The 19,869-nt window shown below is 35.8% G+C and overlaps 2 protein-coding genes and 1 long non-coding RNA gene across 6 annotated transcripts in view; 2 read left to right on the plus strand and 1 right to left on the minus strand.

Moving 5' to 3' along the window:
- The window catches only part of LOC137399999 (uncharacterized), a 34,029-nt gene extending 32,750 nt beyond the window's left edge, over positions 1-1,279 (plus strand). For 3 of the 4 annotated variants that reach the window (XM_068086291.1, XM_068086298.1, XM_068086309.1), the window contains exons 15-16: positions 98-215; positions 952-1,279. In XM_068086291.1, coding sequence (XP_067942392.1) covers positions 98-215; positions 952-983 — 150 coding nt within the window. In that variant the 3' untranslated portion in view covers positions 984-1,279. The remainder of the gene's footprint in view (positions 1-97; positions 216-951) is intronic. The other variant, XR_010979203.1, reaches the window with a different exon arrangement.
- An 8,433-nt stretch (positions 1,280-9,712) lies between these two features.
- Positions 9,713-17,047, minus strand: LOC137404268 (uncharacterized). The gene is made up of 3 exons (XR_010979658.1): positions 16,909-17,047; positions 16,044-16,168; positions 9,713-10,466 (listed from the first exon to the last, which is right to left on the minus strand). It is a non-coding gene; the product is annotated as an uncharacterized lncRNA (long non-coding RNA).
- A 315-nt stretch (positions 17,048-17,362) lies between these two features.
- Positions 17,363-19,869, plus strand: part of LOC137385515 (nipped-B-like protein) — a 55,594-nt gene continuing 53,087 nt past the window's right edge. The window contains exons 1-5 of the mRNA XM_068071988.1: positions 17,363-17,400; positions 17,753-17,845; positions 18,099-18,267; positions 18,541-18,653; positions 18,752-18,953. Of these exons, the coding sequence (XP_067928089.1) occupies positions 17,770-17,845; positions 18,099-18,267; positions 18,541-18,653; positions 18,752-18,953 (560 nt within the window). The 5' untranslated portion in view covers positions 17,363-17,400; positions 17,753-17,769. The remainder of the gene's footprint in view (positions 17,401-17,752; positions 17,846-18,098; positions 18,268-18,540; positions 18,654-18,751; positions 18,954-19,869) is intronic.

Consider the following 19,869-nt stretch of genomic DNA (forward strand, 5'->3'; position numbering starts at 1 on the left):
GGCTTTTACGTTCACCGCTGAACATGCTTCTCCCACTCCTTATGATGTTTGGCTCAGGAGTGTCTTGTGTCCGTACTGCCATACGCTGCTCTTGCAGGACCCTCACAGGCAACAGCCATACAAATTATTGATTCTTGGAGGTAGAGAAAAGGTGAGAACGCCACATCTAGCTGCACCATCGTTGGTTATGTGGATTGGAGAGATTATCAACAAAGGTAGTTGGCCACAAATTATCTTTGTATTTTAGGACACATTGTCAGTTGGTAAGATAACTAAAGTTTGTTGGAGTTATCTTATTAACCATGTTTGTGCCGTGTCCAAAATACGGTAGCTGCCTTAAAAACTAATGATTAATGCTTTTAAAACAATAATAATGATTGTCAAAATATGCCTAGTTATTGTCATTGTTGTGAATTCTTCTCTATTTAAGCTAGCAGATGTCTATTATCAATACTAGTACTCTGACAGTCCCGTGCGCCATGACAACACGTCATTTGTAATAAGTATGTGCACAATTATTCTGTGATGCAGCAAGGTGTATGGATCAAGTGATGCAGCTGGTAGGGTGCTGGCAATCCTGATATCTGGGTTTGATGCCTATGCGCAGCAATCTTTTTACTAGCGCTCTTAGCTTGGTTTCAGACAGACGGACACGGCTCTTATTATAGTAAAGATTGTTGTTACTCATTTTTCAGAGAATTTAACGAGGCTGCCAGAGTGGTTAACCAGCTGATGCATCCATCCATAATTTGGGTTCATAAAGTTCAATCTTTCATTAATGTCAGTCATAACCACCTGAACTATATTTTGACCAAATTAAAAGCCCCTGTCCTCAATTGGCCTTTTCATCCCTTCTCTCCTCTGTGAACCTGTCAACCTCATCTGTATCGCAAGACTAGCAAAACCACTCAACAGCGTTTACACAACTGAACCATGCAATTTATTTTTTAGATACTGTTAAAAGCAAGAAGTCAGGAGCCTAGCACTGCTCTATTGTTTTACTCACTTATTCTAGGTGCTACCCTATGCTCTATATTTCTACGCCTTCTTATCTTTCAGCATTGTTTTGGTGCTAGTGTTAGTATTAGTGTAACCGCTGACTACTGTGCAATAGTCAGACATAAGCGCTGTCAAAATCTTATCTTACTTTATTATAGCACTTACACAATCCAATGACTATTTTTAATCTCTACACTATTTATATTCATTCATACCTTGGCTCAACTCTGTGATTTTTTCATATAAGATTTCTGTTACAATAAACAAGAAATTCAAATTATCCTTAAATATTTGTACCTTTGATGTTCTTTAGTCATACATTTAGCTAAGGCCTTAACGTTCTATCTGTGGCCTCGGACAGACACTATTCTTACTATAGTAAAGACGGACACAGCTCTTATTATAGTAAAGACAGACACCGCTCTTATTATAGTAAAGACAGACACGGCTCTTATTATAGTAAAGACAGACACGGCTCTTATTATAGTAAAGACGGACATGGCTCTTATTGTAGTAAAGACAGACACGGCTCTTATTATAGTAAAGACAAACGCGGCTCTTATTATAGTAAAGACAGACACGGCTCTTATTATAGTAAAGACGGACACGGCTCTTATTATAGTAAAGACGGACACGGCTCTTATTATAGTAAAGACAAACACGGCTCTTATTATAGTAAAGACAGACACGGCTGTTATTATAGTGAAGAGGGACACGGCTCTTATCATAGTAAAGACAGACACGGCTCTTATTATAGTAAAGACGGGCAAGGCTCTTATTATAGTAAAGACAGACACGGCTCTTATTACAGTAAAGACGCACATGGCTCTTATTATAGTAAAGACGGACACGGCTCTCATTATAGTAAAGACAGACACGGCTCTTATTGTAGTAAAGACAGACACGGCTCTTATTACAGTAAAGACGGACAAGGCTCTTATTATAGTAAAGACAGACGCGACTCTTATTATAGTAAAGACAGACACGGCTCTTATTGTAGTAAAGACAGACGCGGCTCTTATTATAGTAAAGTCTGACAAGGCTCTTATTATAGTAAAGACAGACACGGCTCTTATTATAGTAAAGACAGACACGGCTCATATTATAGTAAAGACAAACACGGCTCTTATTACAGTAAAGACAGACACGGCTCTTATTATAGTAAAGACAGACACGACTCTTACTATAGTAAAGACGGACACGGCTCTTATTATAGTAAAGACAGACGCGGCTCTTATTATAATAAAGACAGACACGGCTCTTGTTATAGTAAAAGCTAGTAGAACTTTAGTGACTGCTATACAATTAGGTGCCGTCTCTATTTTTGCATGATAAGTTCCTAATTTTCACACAATTGTGCTCACATGTATTGCATAGATTTGGAATTCTATGCAAAATTTTTTGACTACTTCCTGTTTTTTAATATACTTTTGTGTATGATTCATCCCATCTTGTCACAACAGTTCAAATGTGTTCAAAATTTTTATTTTATAGGTGGCATTTTCCATCCCATTTACGCATCCGAATTTTTCCTTCATAAAGCAGATTCCTATCTAAGAATCTGTCGAATGAATAGTTTGATCTTTCCCAACATGTTTTCCTCAACAACCTGTTTTCTTTTCAAAATATTAACAGGTAACATTAGACACAGTCTCTTGCACAATGTATCTTCTTATATATTGCTCTTTTAATTAAGACAACACTTGTATACAAAAATCATCACATTTTTATTGCACCAAATGATCTGGTCCTGATATTTCATCATGAGAATGCTTTGGTAAGCTTCACACAGTTAAGTGAATATCATTAAAACGACTGTTAAAGTGACTGTTAAAACTATGTAAGCAATGGTATCCTAATGTGATTATTAATAATGAATCAACCATCAAATTAACGTCTGCAGAAAGTGAGCTAATATTACAACAAAAATATTCAATTACACTAGAAATTCCCCAGTCATACAGCCCACGACCAAAGTGATATCGGACAAAAAGAAAGGGTACTGCTGGTTGAGAAATGCAATATTAGCTGTAAAATGGCACTGCAGTGCAATAGGATAACTGCAATGGTAGCTGTAATGTGCTGGGTGTGGGTGTTATTATATACAACAAACAGCAATAATGAAAGGAAAAGATTATATGTTTATATCTCTCTCCCTGCAATAGGAGAAATGCGATATTGGCCAATATTTCAAGTAAAATGCACTGATATTATTAGAATAACCAATATTATTAATATAGTAATAATATAAAACCAATACACAATTTTTGTACATTTAAAAACGTCATAGTTTTTATAATCTCATAAGTATAATCTTAAAATCTCATAAGAATCGTTAGAAAAAAATATCATCGTCATTTCCTTTACTTACACTGCGTTGTACATCAGTTAGAATACCGAAGTACTCAAGAGTCTAAAATGTCAGTTACTTTGAAATCGGCAAAAATGAAACGGTTTCAGTACTCCTATGGTAATTACAGAAACCTTCGACAATGCTATCGACTGGTGAAATATGCACGTTATTTTTCGTGAAATGCGCATGACTTTATCGTTCTATTTTCTGTCGCTCGGCGTTTTAATTTCTGGTCTTAACCTTTATTAAACCAAGCTTTTCAAGCGTTTTGTGGCGATTTTTGTCCAAATTAATCTGTCTATTTGTGTATAATCCGATCAGATGGGTTAGTTTTAGGAATTTGTCGTAACCTTTCAAAGGCTTGGTAACATATTTAAATAGGTTTATATGCGTTTTGTATCATTATTATACTTAAACGACTTTACTGAAAAATAGTTAAATTTGTTGATAGGATTTCGTTGCAAGGGTTTGGTGACAGCCGTTAACGGATAATATTTCGGGAGTTGTGTGCACATGTGCATTTATAAATCTCCCAATCAATCGCTTCGCTTGTTTGGTCGTGGGAAAATGTTTTCAGTCATGAAAAGGTAATGCATAAGTTTTGAAAGAAGCTCCCATTGAATTTGTTTTCATACCATAACAAAACTTCTGCAAATCTCAAGTACACAAATACTTTGATGGATTGAAGGCAGCTTTTGTTGGTGAGAAATTGGCTTGCACGGCTAGTATATTTTCAAGTATGTTCAGCGCTCATACACATCAACTAAAACTAGACTATGACAAGACACAAAAACACTTAGTAGAACTTTATAGATAACTAGCTGTGCCACCCGACGATGCCCGTGTAATAGAAGAGTATTTGGACAGAAAATTGATTTGTATTTAACATATTACATTTGCCATTCTAACTTTCAAACTACATATCGTGAGAAAAGTTTTTTGTCTTAAAAACAATGAGAAGTAGTGAGTGTTTGGCTATTAGCCAGTTTAATAATGTGAGTGAACAGCTTCTCGTGACGTTGTGCTATAACCCGTGTAACACGTAAAGCAGTTAGGTTTTGCTCTGATATAATGACTTATATTGGCAAGCTAGCATTTCGACTTCCGTAGTCTTGTGGGCTAGGCGTAAGACTGGTGAACGGCTTGGTCCGAGATCAAATCCTCTTTGGTACGGAATATTTATTCCGAGATTTTAAGATCTATAGCTGGATTTCTAACGAACAAATCCACGGATGGACTTTGAGAAATATCTATATAGAACTCATCATGTTAGCTTTACTCAAGCTGGTTTTATTGGAGACAAATAAAATGGAATCGAACAGTTAGCAAATATACACATGTGAGCCTTTTAAGAGCACAATTTTGACATTTGCATAGGCATCTGCTAAAATGTAATACAATCTATCTCATTTTATTGAGCAACTGGCACTAAGAAGGCAATCATAAATTTGCTTTTCATAAAATAAGAAAAATGTTCTGCTGTTATAAAATGTAAAATCGATATTATAACATACAACTTATCAACTGTCAGTATGAAACAACCGTACATATCAGGGTTTATTAAATAACACCGGCGATTATCCACGGTGAAAATACTTAGGGTTAGAAAAACCTGACTTTCCACCTGATAACCCGCCACCCTAATCTGTGCATTTCCTGGACTACTCATCTACTTTGCCTCAAAATCACTAACATCTGTGAATGAAGTCTTTAAAGATAATCGAAACAAAGATCTTAAGAAGTGATAAGCTAAAATTTGCAAAAAAATAGCACTAGTACACTACCAAAATTACCTCTAAAAATTACACGTGAAGGATTAACAAAAAATGAAAATCTACAATGTTCTACCATATGGCTATCATTGCTATATATAACCCATTAGTCTATCACTGGTTTAAATATAACCAATTTGGCTGTCATTGCTATATAACCAATTTGTTATCTTTGCTATCCTTGCTATTCATGATCAGTTTGGCTATCATTGCTATATATAACCCATTAGGCTGTCATTGGTATATACAGTGCACTCTCATGATACAATTACCCTGATATACGATTTGTTCGCCTTACGAAGTGGAACATGATGATTTTTTACCTCGACATGCGAATCTTATTTCAACAAAATTTTCGCCCGAGTTCAAATTCTTCAGTTGATGTGCTTATCACGTACATCGAAATAAGAAAGACGTCGAACTGCTCTACATCAAAGACATTTTCACAACGTTTGAAAGAAACACGATGACCAAATTTCTCTCAGTCCAGCATTTCTCGTGTGAAAAATGGTAAAGGTTTCCTTTTAAAACCAGTAGCAAAGTTGGAGTTGCGATCCCTTCAAACAGGTCTGTGTTTAGACAGCTTTTCTTAACCTGCTGACAAAAATCCACTTCATTACGCATTAAACAGAATGTTTTCGAGAATAGCTCAGGCTTTCTTAGCGAATTAGGTTAAAAAAGGTTTTAATACGGTCGGCTAAACGTTATAGTAAAAACAAAGACAGAACCTGACAGGCAACAAAATTTTAGTGTTAAAAAGCCAAAATTCAGTAAATTAGTTAAAAATACACACTAAAACTTAGCTTTAAGTATGTGTCTAGTAGGCTAAACTTATTTGAAGTGAATTCAAAGTTTATGTTATACGTACATCTGTATTGAAGGTAAGAACTCCCCACGTACATATAAGTACTGCTCATAGCACATTGTGCTTTGAGCAGTACGTGTTACATTTTAAATGCAGATCCTAACCAATAAATTTACTAAATATGCTATAGTTATTGATGTTAACATACTATTTTATTACCAATTTTTAATATGTACGTACAGTACTCGTACAAAATTCTGATTATTTCTACCAGATGTTTGCATTATATAATTACTATGGTTTCTATACCCCTCCATACGATTTTTTCACCATATGATTTCAACCATGGAATGAATTAAAATCGCATCCTTAGGGTGCACTATATAACCAATTTGATTATCATTGCTATATAACCAATGTGCTATCATTGCTATATATGATCAATTTGTCTGCCATTGCTATATATAACCAATTTGGCTATCAATGCTACATAACCAATTTGCTGTTATCGCCATATAACCGATTGGCTATCATCTACTATATAAACGGTAATCGTTGTCTATCTGTCTGTCCGTCTTATAGAGTACCGTACTTTTTGGACTATTAGCCGCTACTAGGTATCTAGGGCGCATTAACGAGAATCTCCGGTTATTGCGCCTCTATACATAACCTATTCATCGTTTGCCGTTTTCACACAAAAATGACGTAATAATTACAACTCTATGGCTTTCTTTTAGCTTCATGACACGCGATGCTTTTTTGTCCTTGACGTATTAGGGCTAAATTGTTTTCGACAAAACGATATCGACAATAGATTCTCTCGATATTAGAATTTGGCGATTAAATTTCATTAACTCTATGAAACATGATGCCGTTTTTGTGAACCTTTATTTCTGGCTTTTTTAAGGTTCAATTACTAAATCGCTGTTAAGGTCACTACCATTCACGCGGACAATTGTATCATCTCGAGTAGGAATAGCATCTAAATTCTCTCACCTTCGATCAGACAAAGACACTACAATATTTTATTTTTACATAACATATCGTCGTACCAGTATCGTCGTAGAGTTTTGATGGATTGGTGGATTGGTGTTGGTGGAACAGTAACTTTTTATACACACACTTCTATGCAAGAATTGTTATTATTAATTCAACATATTCACGAATTTCATTTTGTTTTCTCAGTTCATATTAATTGTATCATTACCGAATCATCTCATATTGTAATCGTAGCAAAACAGACTCAATTTAGCTATTACTTGCTAATTATTTCACTGTTACATCTAAACCATTTTATAGTCGTTTTATTTTTTAAATTTATTTGACCTGCACAAAACATTTTTTTCATGATATGAAGTTTAAAAGTTGTTTGACAAAGTAAGTTTGAAAACCTTTACAGTTGTTTTAGGTAGAATGGCAACGCTGGGTTGTACAGCTAGATGTATTAGCTTACACTTCTTTCCTTTTAAACCTAACCAATCAGATTTTCGTAATTAATTTCACATTTTACAACAAACATTTGTAAGATTACTGTAAGATTTATCCTGTAAGATTGCAAGTATCAGTTATTCTCCACTTTCTTATATTTACATACATTCACATGCTTTGAGAAATATACATATATAGAAGATATATAAATTTAAATTCTCTTATTACATTTATAAACTTCTTATGATTTTTGAAGTTTTTTAAAGTTTGTTTCATCGTTGTTATTATTTCAACTTGCATTCTTTTAAACATAAATTGAGTATCGTGTTTGAAGTTTAAACATTATTCATTTTCCTATCACTGTTATTATTACTTGATTAGTTTCCAATCTTTATTGTTAATATTATTCTTTAAGTCAACCATTTTTGGCAGACATTGTTTTAATAAAATTTCAACTACAAAATACTATGATATTTTGTCATATTTTTTAGTATTGTCATATTCAAAGAATTGATGGATAGTTTCTGGTGGGACAGTAACCTTTTTATACCCACACACTTTTATGCAAGAATTGCTACTATTAATTCAACATATTCATGAATTTTGCTTTGTTTTCTCAGTTTGTATTAATGGTATCATTGCCGTATCATCTTTTATTGTAATTGTTGCAAAACCGACTTATTTAGCTATTACTTGCTAATTATTTGAAATTTACATCTAATCCATTTTATAATTTTTTTATTTTTTTAAATTTATTAGACTGGCAGAAAACCTTTTCCTCATGATATGAAGTTTGAAAGTTAGTTGTTTGAGAAAGTTTGATAAACTTTACAGTTGTTTTTATTTTCTCTCAAATTATTTCAACTACACAAAACACTTTTCTCTTGATAGATTACCTATCATGTTTTCTCATATTACCTATGTAGTTTGAATGTTAGAATGGCAAATGTTTTTATATATGTTAATACAAATAGATTTTCTGATCAAAAGACTTTTTTATTACCCGGGTACAAGTACAGCTTATGGTGTAAAATGTTGAAAAAATACCTTACCGAAGTTGTTTTCTCGCCTTGGAGCGGATTAAAATTTACATTATTTTATTTTAATGGGAAAAATTGTTTCGGATCTCGAACGACTCGGTTTTCGAACTACCTTCTGGAACTGATTATGTTCGAGAACTGAGATTCCACTATACGTTATCAAAAGATATAGGTTGCTGAAAGTTATGAAGTTTTAAATTTACATTGGTTTGAAAACCTTTAGTTGTTTTATTTATTTTTAAATCAGTTGTCCTGCACAAAACCTTTTCCTCATGATATGAAGTTTGAAAGTTGTAGTTGTTTGAAAAAGTTTGAAAACCTTTACAGTTGTTTTATTTTCTCTCTTAATTTATTTCAACTACACAAAACACTTCTTTCATGATATGTAGTTTGAAAGTTAGAATGGCAAATGTTGGTATATGTTAAATACAAATCAATTTTCTGTGCAGACTTTTTTACTACCCGGGCAATGCCGGGTAGCACAGCTAGGCTTGGGACTGAGGCGTCACTCGGGGATGCACGGGAGACCTTTTTCGCCCCGAGTACAGCGAGAGTCCCCAGGCGCGGCTTTCCGGATGAATGAGTTGGCGAGTGCGAGGCGATTGATTGCAAAGCGATTGAATGCTAGGCGATTGATTGCGAGGCGATTGGTTGCGAGACGATTGGTTGCAAGTGCAAAGTGATTGATTGCGAGGCGAGTGCCAGGTGATTGAGTGCGAGGCGATTGAGTGCGAGGCAATTGATTGCGAGGTGATTGCAAGGGGATTGATTGCAAGGCCGGGCCGATTGACTGCAAGGCGATTGATTGCGAGTGCGAAGCGATTGATTGCAAGGCGAGTGCAAGAGCGCGATTGTCAACTGCTCGGCGGGTAAAGACTGGTCAGCTGACGCGGGGGCTCAGCGGCAGAAGTGCGCGATCGTCAACTGCAAATATAGACGGGTATGAACGGATGCATGAATCTAGACACATGAATCTAGAATATTCACTAGATTTTACACACATCTAGCTGTAAAACACATTGCAGATTTTCATTGTTCTCCCCAACATTGACATGTATATGTGCATGCATACTTTGATCAGGGCAACAATTTCAGTAGACTACATATTTGGAGTTGTTTTACAGTATGAAAGACAACTCTCAATAAACCTTATTCTGCACGTGAATGTTCCCGCAGGCGGGTAATGCAGCTACATGTAGTTGCTATATACATGTATATATAACCAATTTGCTATCATTGCTATATACAGTGAAACATGGATAACTCAAACTTCACGGGACCGAGCGAAAGTGTTTGAGTTATCAGAGCACAGTCACAAGTGAATGTATTTATCAGTACATACATATACAAACTACATGTATATATAAAACTAAAGTATAGGTTGTTTGTTGTAAGTTGAAGGGCATCTGATGTAGAGTTTTAAAGTATTTATCAGAAAGTATAGATATTTTTATACACTTGAGATTTGTGTGTTGTTTTAGGTGATGTGACTGCCAGAACTTTTTCAGATTAAAATTGGCAAAACCTAATCTCGGTTAAAACGCTCAGAAGACATTTTTTCTTCTGAGTGTTTTACTCGAGATCAATTTTGCCAATTTTAATCTTAAAATGTCTTGTCAGTCACATCACCTAAAACTGCAAACAAATCTCAGCCCAATAGAAAAATATCTATTCTTTCTGATAATTTTTAAAACTGGACATAAGTAAACATTTATGACCAATGCAAAAAAGCATGCTTTCCATCTGATCAGTTGTTTCATTTAAAAAACTTATCGAGTGTAGTCTGTGACAGGGTATTTTTTGACAAAGATCAACAGTGTGACTTATTGTAGAAATAGATTTTGAACAGTTATTATAGTTCTTGCACTCTCTCGTATCTATGAAACGTCTGAGGACATCTAAAGCGTTGTTTGCATCAGCCAAGGTAGGTGGATCAGGTTCAACAATCTCAGCCTCATCCTCTCTATCGGACTCATCGAGAGTACCACAATATGTCACGGACTGCACAATCTCTGCATCACTCAAATGCTCAGCAACAGTAATGTCTGCATCAACCACTAAAAGCTCATCTGCAAAACCAAACTTGAATTTAAGCTAAAGTAACACTATTTTTAAAACATTTGTTAGGCACCTTAGACAGTCATAAATTTAGCCTTTTATCGGGTCGAGTTCATAATAATGTAACAGCATTGGCTATTTCAAGATTAAGATGGCTAAAAGCACTCAAAAGCCAAAACGATTAAATCTCTTGATGCTACAGAGAACACTAATAATTTGGTTAGTGTTCCAAATGGCAAGTTGAAAAACAAAAGTAATACTAATATTGATGCTGTATGGCATCCTTCTGTATTCCATTAGCGCAAAAGGTAAACTCACTTATCTTTTCATGGTTTCTTCACCATGTGAGCATACTAATGGTCTGGCACAAATGAAAATCTCCAGATTCAACTAAATTTGGTAAACTCTGCTGTGAATATTTTAGGCCTTTTTTCGCTAGGCGAGCTAGGGTTGCACATCTTAATGATTTTATTGACTGATGCCTTTCTCAACTAATCTTATTCAGCGAAATTGCTGTAATAAGGAAGACACTACTAATATCTACTCATCGTTAGATAGAGCATAATCCCAGCCTTCATTCATGGAACAGCAATGAAGCCATGATTCCGCATAGTTTATTTCAGTCTAGCGTATTAATCAAGCGTGTAGCTGACCTATATATCAGATACCTTGTTCTTATTTATTTAAGCACAATAGAGCGAGCTCAAAGCCTTGCAACTGATGGCTGTCTCTAACATTTAGAAGGTGTCAGTCTGGTACCACTAGTTATGAGCTTCTGCACGCTATAATTCTGTCTAATACTTTTAGTTCATTTGCAGTGGAAGTCGGTTTTGATTTTTTATATCGGATGTTTATCTAGTCAGTCTTTATCAGTCGACTTACCAAAGTCTCAAGTCTTATGAAGTCTTTCATTAATCTGTCAGGACTATCTGATACACTTGGAGGTATTTATAGTGTTAGGAATGTCCAGTTACCCTACAGGATGAAAAAATTCGCGGAGTTATATTTTGTGCAAATCATCTTTTCCATGCATATTCGCGGACTAATTTATTCGCGGATGAACACAATCACTGTCTATTAGGAGTTAACTCTATCGTAGCTATCAATAGAGTTGACCCTCTGCATGCGTACACCGCGTGTCCAGGTTTGTATTTAGCTGCCAACTACGAGTCGAGCGTGCTAAGCTATAAATTTCTTGCTGCGTTCAGAGGTTTTCACTAATATTCCTCGCTTTGGAGGCCTTTGATGAACCCACAACTTATGGTAAAAATGAGTGTTTCAAAACTATTTACTAAATTAATAATTGAATTTTGCTTTGGTTCTTTGGTAAAACGCAATATTTATTTTTCCATCCCTACCGCTTCATTATTCGTTTTAGTGTGAGAGAGAGGAGCCCAATAATCTACATGACCCATTTGCAGTAAAGTTGATAAACGCAGACTGCGCAATGGTTGGTCATCTACCCCATGAAATAAGTAGAGTACACAGCTTTTTCATCATACACGGAGGCACAATGACTGCAAGGGTGGTGGATGTCATTCCTAGAAGATCACCAATCATTCAGGGAGGTCTTGAAATTGAGGGAGAAGTGACCACAGCTGCTAACGAGTAGAATATATCTGTCTTAAAAAGGAACAAGAATGCCTTTACAATCACAAATTTTTGGCCAACCGGCAAAACGTTGCAATAGTAAACCATGAGGAGAGTTCTGATGATAACTGCCTTGCCAGCCATGCAGTAGTTAGAGAATCGCCTTTAACATCTACCCAAGACAGTGACACAGCGCTGCTATTACAAAAATAACTAGTCAGAGAGCACCATTACACGCTAGTATTCAGTTATCAAGACTATCAGTTTAATTTTATTGCTAGACAACCGCCATATGGGCCGAACTGTTTTTATTTACTCCCTTCATGGTTTGTAAAATTTTATTTGTATTTGAAATATTGTATTTGTACAATCAAGTTTGTAATTAATTATAAAATATTTATACATAAGCTAATTCATTTAAGCTAAGCATAATTCATGCTAAGCCATAAATTTTTGGCTTCATCCAGAGGTTTTCATGAATGTTCATGAATTTGGAGGAACCAACAACTTGTGGTAAGTTATGAGTTTTTTTCAACGTAAAGAACTGCAGGAGATTTGTTTTGATGATGATGCCGTGCCAAATAACTTGTGACAACCTTGAATAATTTTGTAAAGGAGTGTGATGCATTTGGCAATGGGATTAACTTAGAGCCCCGGCGATGATTTAAAAAAATTGCGAAAATTAATAATTTGTGGAATTGTCTGCTCGCGAATTATTAAATCCATCAAATATTTTCATCCTGTAGGGTATAAACTTGATATCATAGGTTCTTATTTGGATTTTTGATGCTGTGATTAGAAATAAACATCTGAATTGAAAATATTTCACGTTAGCACAATTTTCCATTGGATCATATGTATATGTAGGGTTTTTGAAAAGCGTGTCAGTCATCATTAGATAAGCTTGTAAGTCAACTTTGTTTAACATCATTGTAATACTAATAACGTTGGCTGAAATATCTGTAATTTTCTCTTCATTTTATTCCCTCTTTTTATTCATTTCTCTTTTCCTATTCCTTTTTGCTTTATCTCTCTCTTTTTTATCTTATTTATTAATTTAACCATTATAATTATCTTTTAAAACCTTTGAGCGAACTCACGTACATGTACACCATAAAACCTCTAATTGAACGCTACCTCTAACTGAATGCCACCTCTATTTGATTGCCACTAAAAGAGAAGGGTTGAAAAATAGAGCGCCACCTTCTATTTGAACATTACCTCTATTTGACCGCCACTTCGACTATTTTTGATCTTTATAAACCCATAATATCAAGTGGTCAGTAGAAAAGTGTCCACAAAATCTATCAATAATGAATCGTTTAAATTATTAACAATCAATTCTCTTATTGTCCAACTCCACAGCTTTTCGCTTTTTTGCGTTAAAACTTTGAAAGCAGCACCATAGAAATAATCAGTAACGGTCTCAGGCTAACAGTACTGTAGTTCCTCGCTTAATGCGGTCTTGATACTTCGAAGTACATGTACTTGTATAAAAAACGATTTAAATTTACTTTGGTAGATGAACTTTGAAAGCAGCAACATAAAAAATATAGAAAACCATATAGAAATATATATATCTTATATATTTCTATATGTTTTTGTTCTATATGTCTATTTTCTATATATCTTATATATAGAATGTAGGAAACTACTAGTTAATTAGGATTAGGCTCTCATAGTATTGTATTCGTTTAACCAGTTAAATATAGAGAGAAACAGGAAACAGTAAAGTAAAAGGTTTGCACAGATAAAAAACAACAGTATTATAGGGAGTTGTCCCTCCTTTGATTATTTGATTAACATGAGGAAACAGCTTCAAAATGTGTGCATGATATTATGATTTCCATAAAAACTACATGAACAATACTCCTACATAGTTTTTACAATTATCAGAGAAAAATAATTGATACACATAACCAACAAGTGAATTATTATTGTCAATGAACGAGTAGTTTACGGGGCTTTTCAAAACGGGGGCGAGCGAGCGCTTTTGCGAAAATGTCAGCTATGTTTTTCTCAGTCGTGCAATAAGAAGTTACTATGACCCCGTTTGTGATAGCTTCTCTACAGCAGTGTTACTTTATGTCAATGTGCTTAGTTCGTTTTGTGTTTGAACCCGAGTTTGCTATTGTGATAGTTGACTGGTTGTCAACATAGACATTAATAGCTGCAGTCGGGCAGTTGGTGACAGTGTCGTATAGCTGATGAAGCCATGTGGCCTCCCTTGCAGCATCATACAGCGCTACATATTCTGCTTCGGCAGTAGATACGGCAACAATACTCTGCGATTTACTGAACCAGCTAACAGGTGTAAGGCGGTGCATGAATACTAATCTGGAGGTTGAGTGTCGATTGTCCGCCCAACTAGCATCTGTATATCCAAACAGTTCACCATTATGTTTTTCAATGTGAAGACAGATGTCTATACTGCCTTTGAGATATCGGAGTACTCGTTTCACAGCTGTCCTGTGCGTTTCGGTTGGTGATGACTTGTACTTAGATAACACTTCCACCGCATGAAATATATCAGAACGAGTAGCAAATGCCGCATACAAAAGACTACCTACCATCGATTGGTACACACATGCATTTGCTAGCTTACTACCATCGTCTTTCATAAACTTCACATCGGTAGCCATCGGGGTAAAAACGGAGTTAGCATTTTCCATTCCATATTTGCGTAGAACTTGCTTGATATAATGTTTTTGACTTAGCATGATAGCGGTTTCACTTTGGCGAATGGAAATTCCCAGGCAGTAGTGCAAACTTCCAAGATCTTTCATCTGATACTCTGAGGCTAACGCTTGTTTAATCTTGCTTATCTCACATTCAGTAACTGACATAATAATTAACTCATCAACATATACAGCTACTATGGTTTCCACTTCACAAACACTTCACAGATGTCGCGTACATACACACAATGATCAGCCATTGAATTACTGAGACCAAGAGATTTGAGAAAGTTATCTAACACAATGCTCCAACATCTTGGCGACTGCTTTAAACCGTACAACGACTTACTGAGTTTACAGACTAGGTTTTCTTGTCCTGTCTTCTCAATCCTCGGTAGCTGACACACTAATTTCTTCCTCGAGTTTGCCATTTAAGAACGCCATCACAACGTCCATCTGGTGCACTAGCATACCTCGATATGCGGCCTGAGCAAGCGCAGCTCTGAGAAATGAGTGTCGAACTACTGGAGAATGTTTCATCATAATCGATGCCAGCCTTTTGCGTATACCCTTTCGCTACAAGGTGAGCGTTGAAACGATCGATTTGACCATCGGCACTTCGCCTTAAATACCCATTTGCATCCATTTGATTTACGTTGTGAAGGCAGCTCTACGAGTGTCCATGTTTCATTGCTCGTGAGAGCATCATACTCATTCTCAGCTGCAGCTAACCATTCATCTCGCTGCTCACACTTTTCTACTTCGATAAGGTTCAATGGTTTGACAATCTCACTAACATGATAAGCGGTGCCTACACCTAGGCGCTGTGGTGATTTGCGAGGGCGGTCAGATCGGCGAAGTTGAGTTTCGTCAGCACTGGAAATATTTACTGCTACAGTAGCAGGGTTGTCCACCCTTGGACTTGCGGCTGGGATACACGATACATCTGTGATACCCAACTGTTGTTCATTGAACATAACATCCCTTCTCACAACCACAGAATTAGATTGATGGTCGTACAACCGATAGCCTTTAGAGTTTAGACCTTACACTATAGCCCACAAATGTCATGGATTCAGCTTTGCCGTCAAGCTTTCTACGAATAGCGTCTGGTATGTGAGCATATGCCATGCAGCCGAATACTCGAAGGTGATCTATATCAGGTTTCTCACCATACCATATCTGATAAGGTATTGTAGGCGATTTGTGTGTGCGAGTCGGAATTCTGTTTCTAAAATAGACAGCAGTGGCAACGGCCTCAGCCCATAGAGATTTGGAAATATTTGTGTTTATGATCATAACACAAGCAGATTCACATACCGTTCTGTTATAACGTTCGGCCACACCATTTTGCTCTGGAGTATGTCTAACAGTCAGTTCATGACGGATACCTTGGGATTTGAGATGGTTTTCGAATTCCGTAGAGACATACTCGTCGATATAAACTACATAAACAATATAGAAATATATATATTTCTATATATAGCACCATATAAAAATAACTAACATCTCTCAGGCTAATAGCAGTTCTTTGTTTAAAGCGATCTTACTACTTCAAAGTAGCCTACATATATAAAAAAACAGTTCAAGTTTGCAATGGTAGATGAAATTTAACAGCAACGCTATAGAAAGAATAAATAACTGTCTCTGGCTATTAGTAGTTCTTTGTTCCTAAAGGCTGACTTGCAACAAAATTCACATTACAGTTATTTGGTATCAAAAGATTCACCATGTTTATGATATGATTCACCATACCATGATATACAGCCCCTGGGGGACTGTATATCATTGGTATCAATAAAATAGCAATTGAACAGTTTTATTTGTGTAAATATAAAGTACTTAATTACATGTAATACACGAGGCAACAATTACTCGATTTAAACATAGTAGAAAATATTTGGAAAGCAATAGTAAACCACAATAGCTATACCGGTACAGGATTTTCATATTCTCCAAGTGCACAAATAACAGTGGCCTTGTTATTATTTTTTATTATAATGATGCTGCATAGCAAACTTAATAGCTCAGTTAGCCCCTGAATATAAAAGTGACAGAAACATAAAGTTCCTCGCGGAACTAGCTGGTTTGTGCCTGTAGCAAGTATGTTCACGCCCTACTTTATCGTCGCACAAATTTATTTCTTCCTTCTCATTCTATACGTCGATAAGTTTTGAAGATTCACCTTTTCAACCTGAAAACTACGTCACTGTTGCAGGACCCAGAAATCAGGATAACAATTAGTAATAAACTGACATAGTAGAATTGTTTTTTTTTATAACGCTAAGCATTTTCAGTGTCACGCTTTACCAAACCATATACATGTATTTATACACTCACGCGCCGTTTAGTAGCGACTAATGAATCGCTCGAATCGCGACGTTTTTGTTAGGCTCAAAAATTATTGTCTCTCGGTTTAATGGCTACAGCAATAGCTTGTGATTGTAGACATTTTAATACGACGTCCAAAAATAATACCGTTTTGATGTAAAGTATATGTGATCGCAAGCTACAGTCTTCTGCGCTTTGGCTCGCTTCTTGGATAAATTTTCTCGATTCGTCAATTCATATACCGTATGCTGCAACTATATACCCTTGGCTGATAGGGTGACGACCGTAGCTAGTTTTCGCCAATAGTATCAGGCGGCGTTGATTCACAAAACTGCATTGTTCAAAGGTAAGTTATTTTTATCGTTAACTTTTGCAAACTTAAAAAGAACTCTACCTCTTGATAGCTCATTGCTGTCATTTAGTTTTTACCTTAGCTATTACATGCAATTACAAATATTATCTTACTTCGTCACAATTGTTTCAGTTATCTTGGTTTAGTACCATCAAAGAAGTTTGCTCCAAGCTTCTTCCAATGCCGTAATCAAGTTTAGGTGTTAATTTGCTATGCAATCAACCTTTAAGATATATTTTGTTATTGCTAAAATAATGCACTTGGTGTTTAAAAGCGAGCAGGGAGGCAAAATCTGCTAATTTGAGTAGTAGAATTTGGCATATTAAGCCTTTTTTTGTTATTTTAGACATCACAACATTTATCATGAATGGAGACATACAACAACCAGCCGTTACTGTACCAATTGTAACTCTGGCTGGCCTTTCTAACCTAACTAACTGTAAGTTCAAGTGTTAATTAAATTTTTCATCAGTTTACTTTGTAACGGTGCATTATATAAAATAGCTTTGAAACAGGTTTAAAAATTTAGCTTGTGCTCTTAGTGTATTGTTGCTATTATTTGATAACATGACAGTTATGATTGGCAAATCCATTTTATACTTTCCCTCAATAGTGCATTGCAAACTCATGTTCTGAAATTAGTGAGATTTACTTCTTATCTACCAAAATATTTACTGCTATAATTATTTCAGTATTGACTGAGCTACCATTACCATCGCCCATCGAGCATACTGGTAAAAGAAAAAGTCTTCTGTTCAATCCACGTGTTGCTGATGAAGCACGTAGGGTATTGTCTACTGCAGACCCTAACATTGTCTCACAGATGGCCCATGTCTTGCAGCAGACTAATGTAGACCACATGTAAGTAATACATGGCCACACAATTAAGTACACCAAAGCCTATAATTTTGTTTGGACAGACATGATGGTTAATAACTGCTTTTTTATTTGTTGTGAAAAACCTTTTAAAAGCCTTTTGTTGGTAGTTCATGTGAAATTTATCTGTTCTGTGTATCTGTTCATCAAAAATGTATCTGTTTGAAATTTGCCCAGATGGTAATGCCTTAACTACAAGCAATACTTGCAATTCGCTGACTAGATCTTTCCGTAGAATTCTTTGTTTTTCTGTAATAGTCAACTTAAAGAGGGATACTCACAAAATACAGTACCAAGAGAAGTGCCGGAGTTGGTCAGAGTTTTGTTAACACAGTATCCAGATGCACTGGATTGTGGCAGGAGACAGCAGCGTATGTACACATTTTGCATGTCATAGTAGGATCGTTAACTTTCTGAGTAGCTTTTGGTGTGCATGGGGTTGCATTCTCAGATCTGGTGTTATATGCAGGGTATGACCAATATTCTCAGCAAATTCATTCAGCACCCATACAATCTGCTCAACCACCAAATATTCAGCCAGCGTCACTTCCACAACCAGCCTCACTTCCGCAACCAGCCTCACTTCCGCAACCACCACTAGCAGCACCTTCATCACAAACGCCGCCTGTAGTCCCACCACAACAGGCTATTCCATTCTCCTCAGCATCGCAGTAAGTTTTTTCATATTTCTATGGAACGGTTTCTGTATTAAAGATTAATTGTTTTATTTACATCTCGTTGCGTATGTTTATGGCTATTGATATATGGCTTAAAAAAGTATTTTTAAGAAACAGTGTGTTGGTTATCCTGTCCTCATTATGTACAGATTTATAAGCTTAAAATCCTTATGTTGACTTGATTGTTGGTTTCTAAAAGTTGTACCAAGTAAAATACTTCAAATGGCACATACATGTAGATAGAAAAGACTTTTGTGAAAGTAATGCTTGAAAATATGTTGCATTCTGATAGCTCAGAGCGTTCCAGTGTAAAACCAGTAAATGTTTTATTTAGATGCTTGTATGAACGTTTAATTGAAATGTTAGAATTATTGGATCAACTTTTCTCTTCATAGTAGCTAAAATTATAGTGTTTAACAGAGGAGTTAATTGCCATGCTTACATCATATATGAAGTATTAAACTTGAGATTTCAGAGACCGCCACGGAAATATAGCCTATGGAAATATGGCCGTGTAGACTATGAAATATTCTACACGATGTGATGATGATGATTTTCGGTTTATAACTACTGTTCAACAAGCTAATGACTTTCACACATTTGTCCTTGCTAAGTAGACCAGTTTGTATTGGTGAGCTATTGAGAAGCTATATAGGCTCATCATGTAATCCGTTATGCAAGTCTATTTTGTATTGGGGCTATTGCAGTCTCATTAGCACCTTTCAAGCATTAATATTATAGGTTATACAATAACCATTTCCGCTCAGCTCTTCATTCTTGTAACTTGGCCAGTTCTTTTGTAGTCTTGTTGCCTAAATAGTTATGGCGGTATGTATATTTATAATTGTAAGATATTGAATACGCCTGATTTATTTGTGCTGCTTCCTGAAGTGTACTGTGGATTGACTAA

The sequence above is a fragment of the Watersipora subatra genome, chromosome 1 (genome assembly GCF_963576615.1).
Source record: "Watersipora subatra chromosome 1, tzWatSuba1.1, whole genome shotgun sequence".
Taxonomy (NCBI): Eukaryota; Metazoa; Bryozoa; class Gymnolaemata; order Cheilostomatida; family Watersiporidae; genus Watersipora; species Watersipora subatra.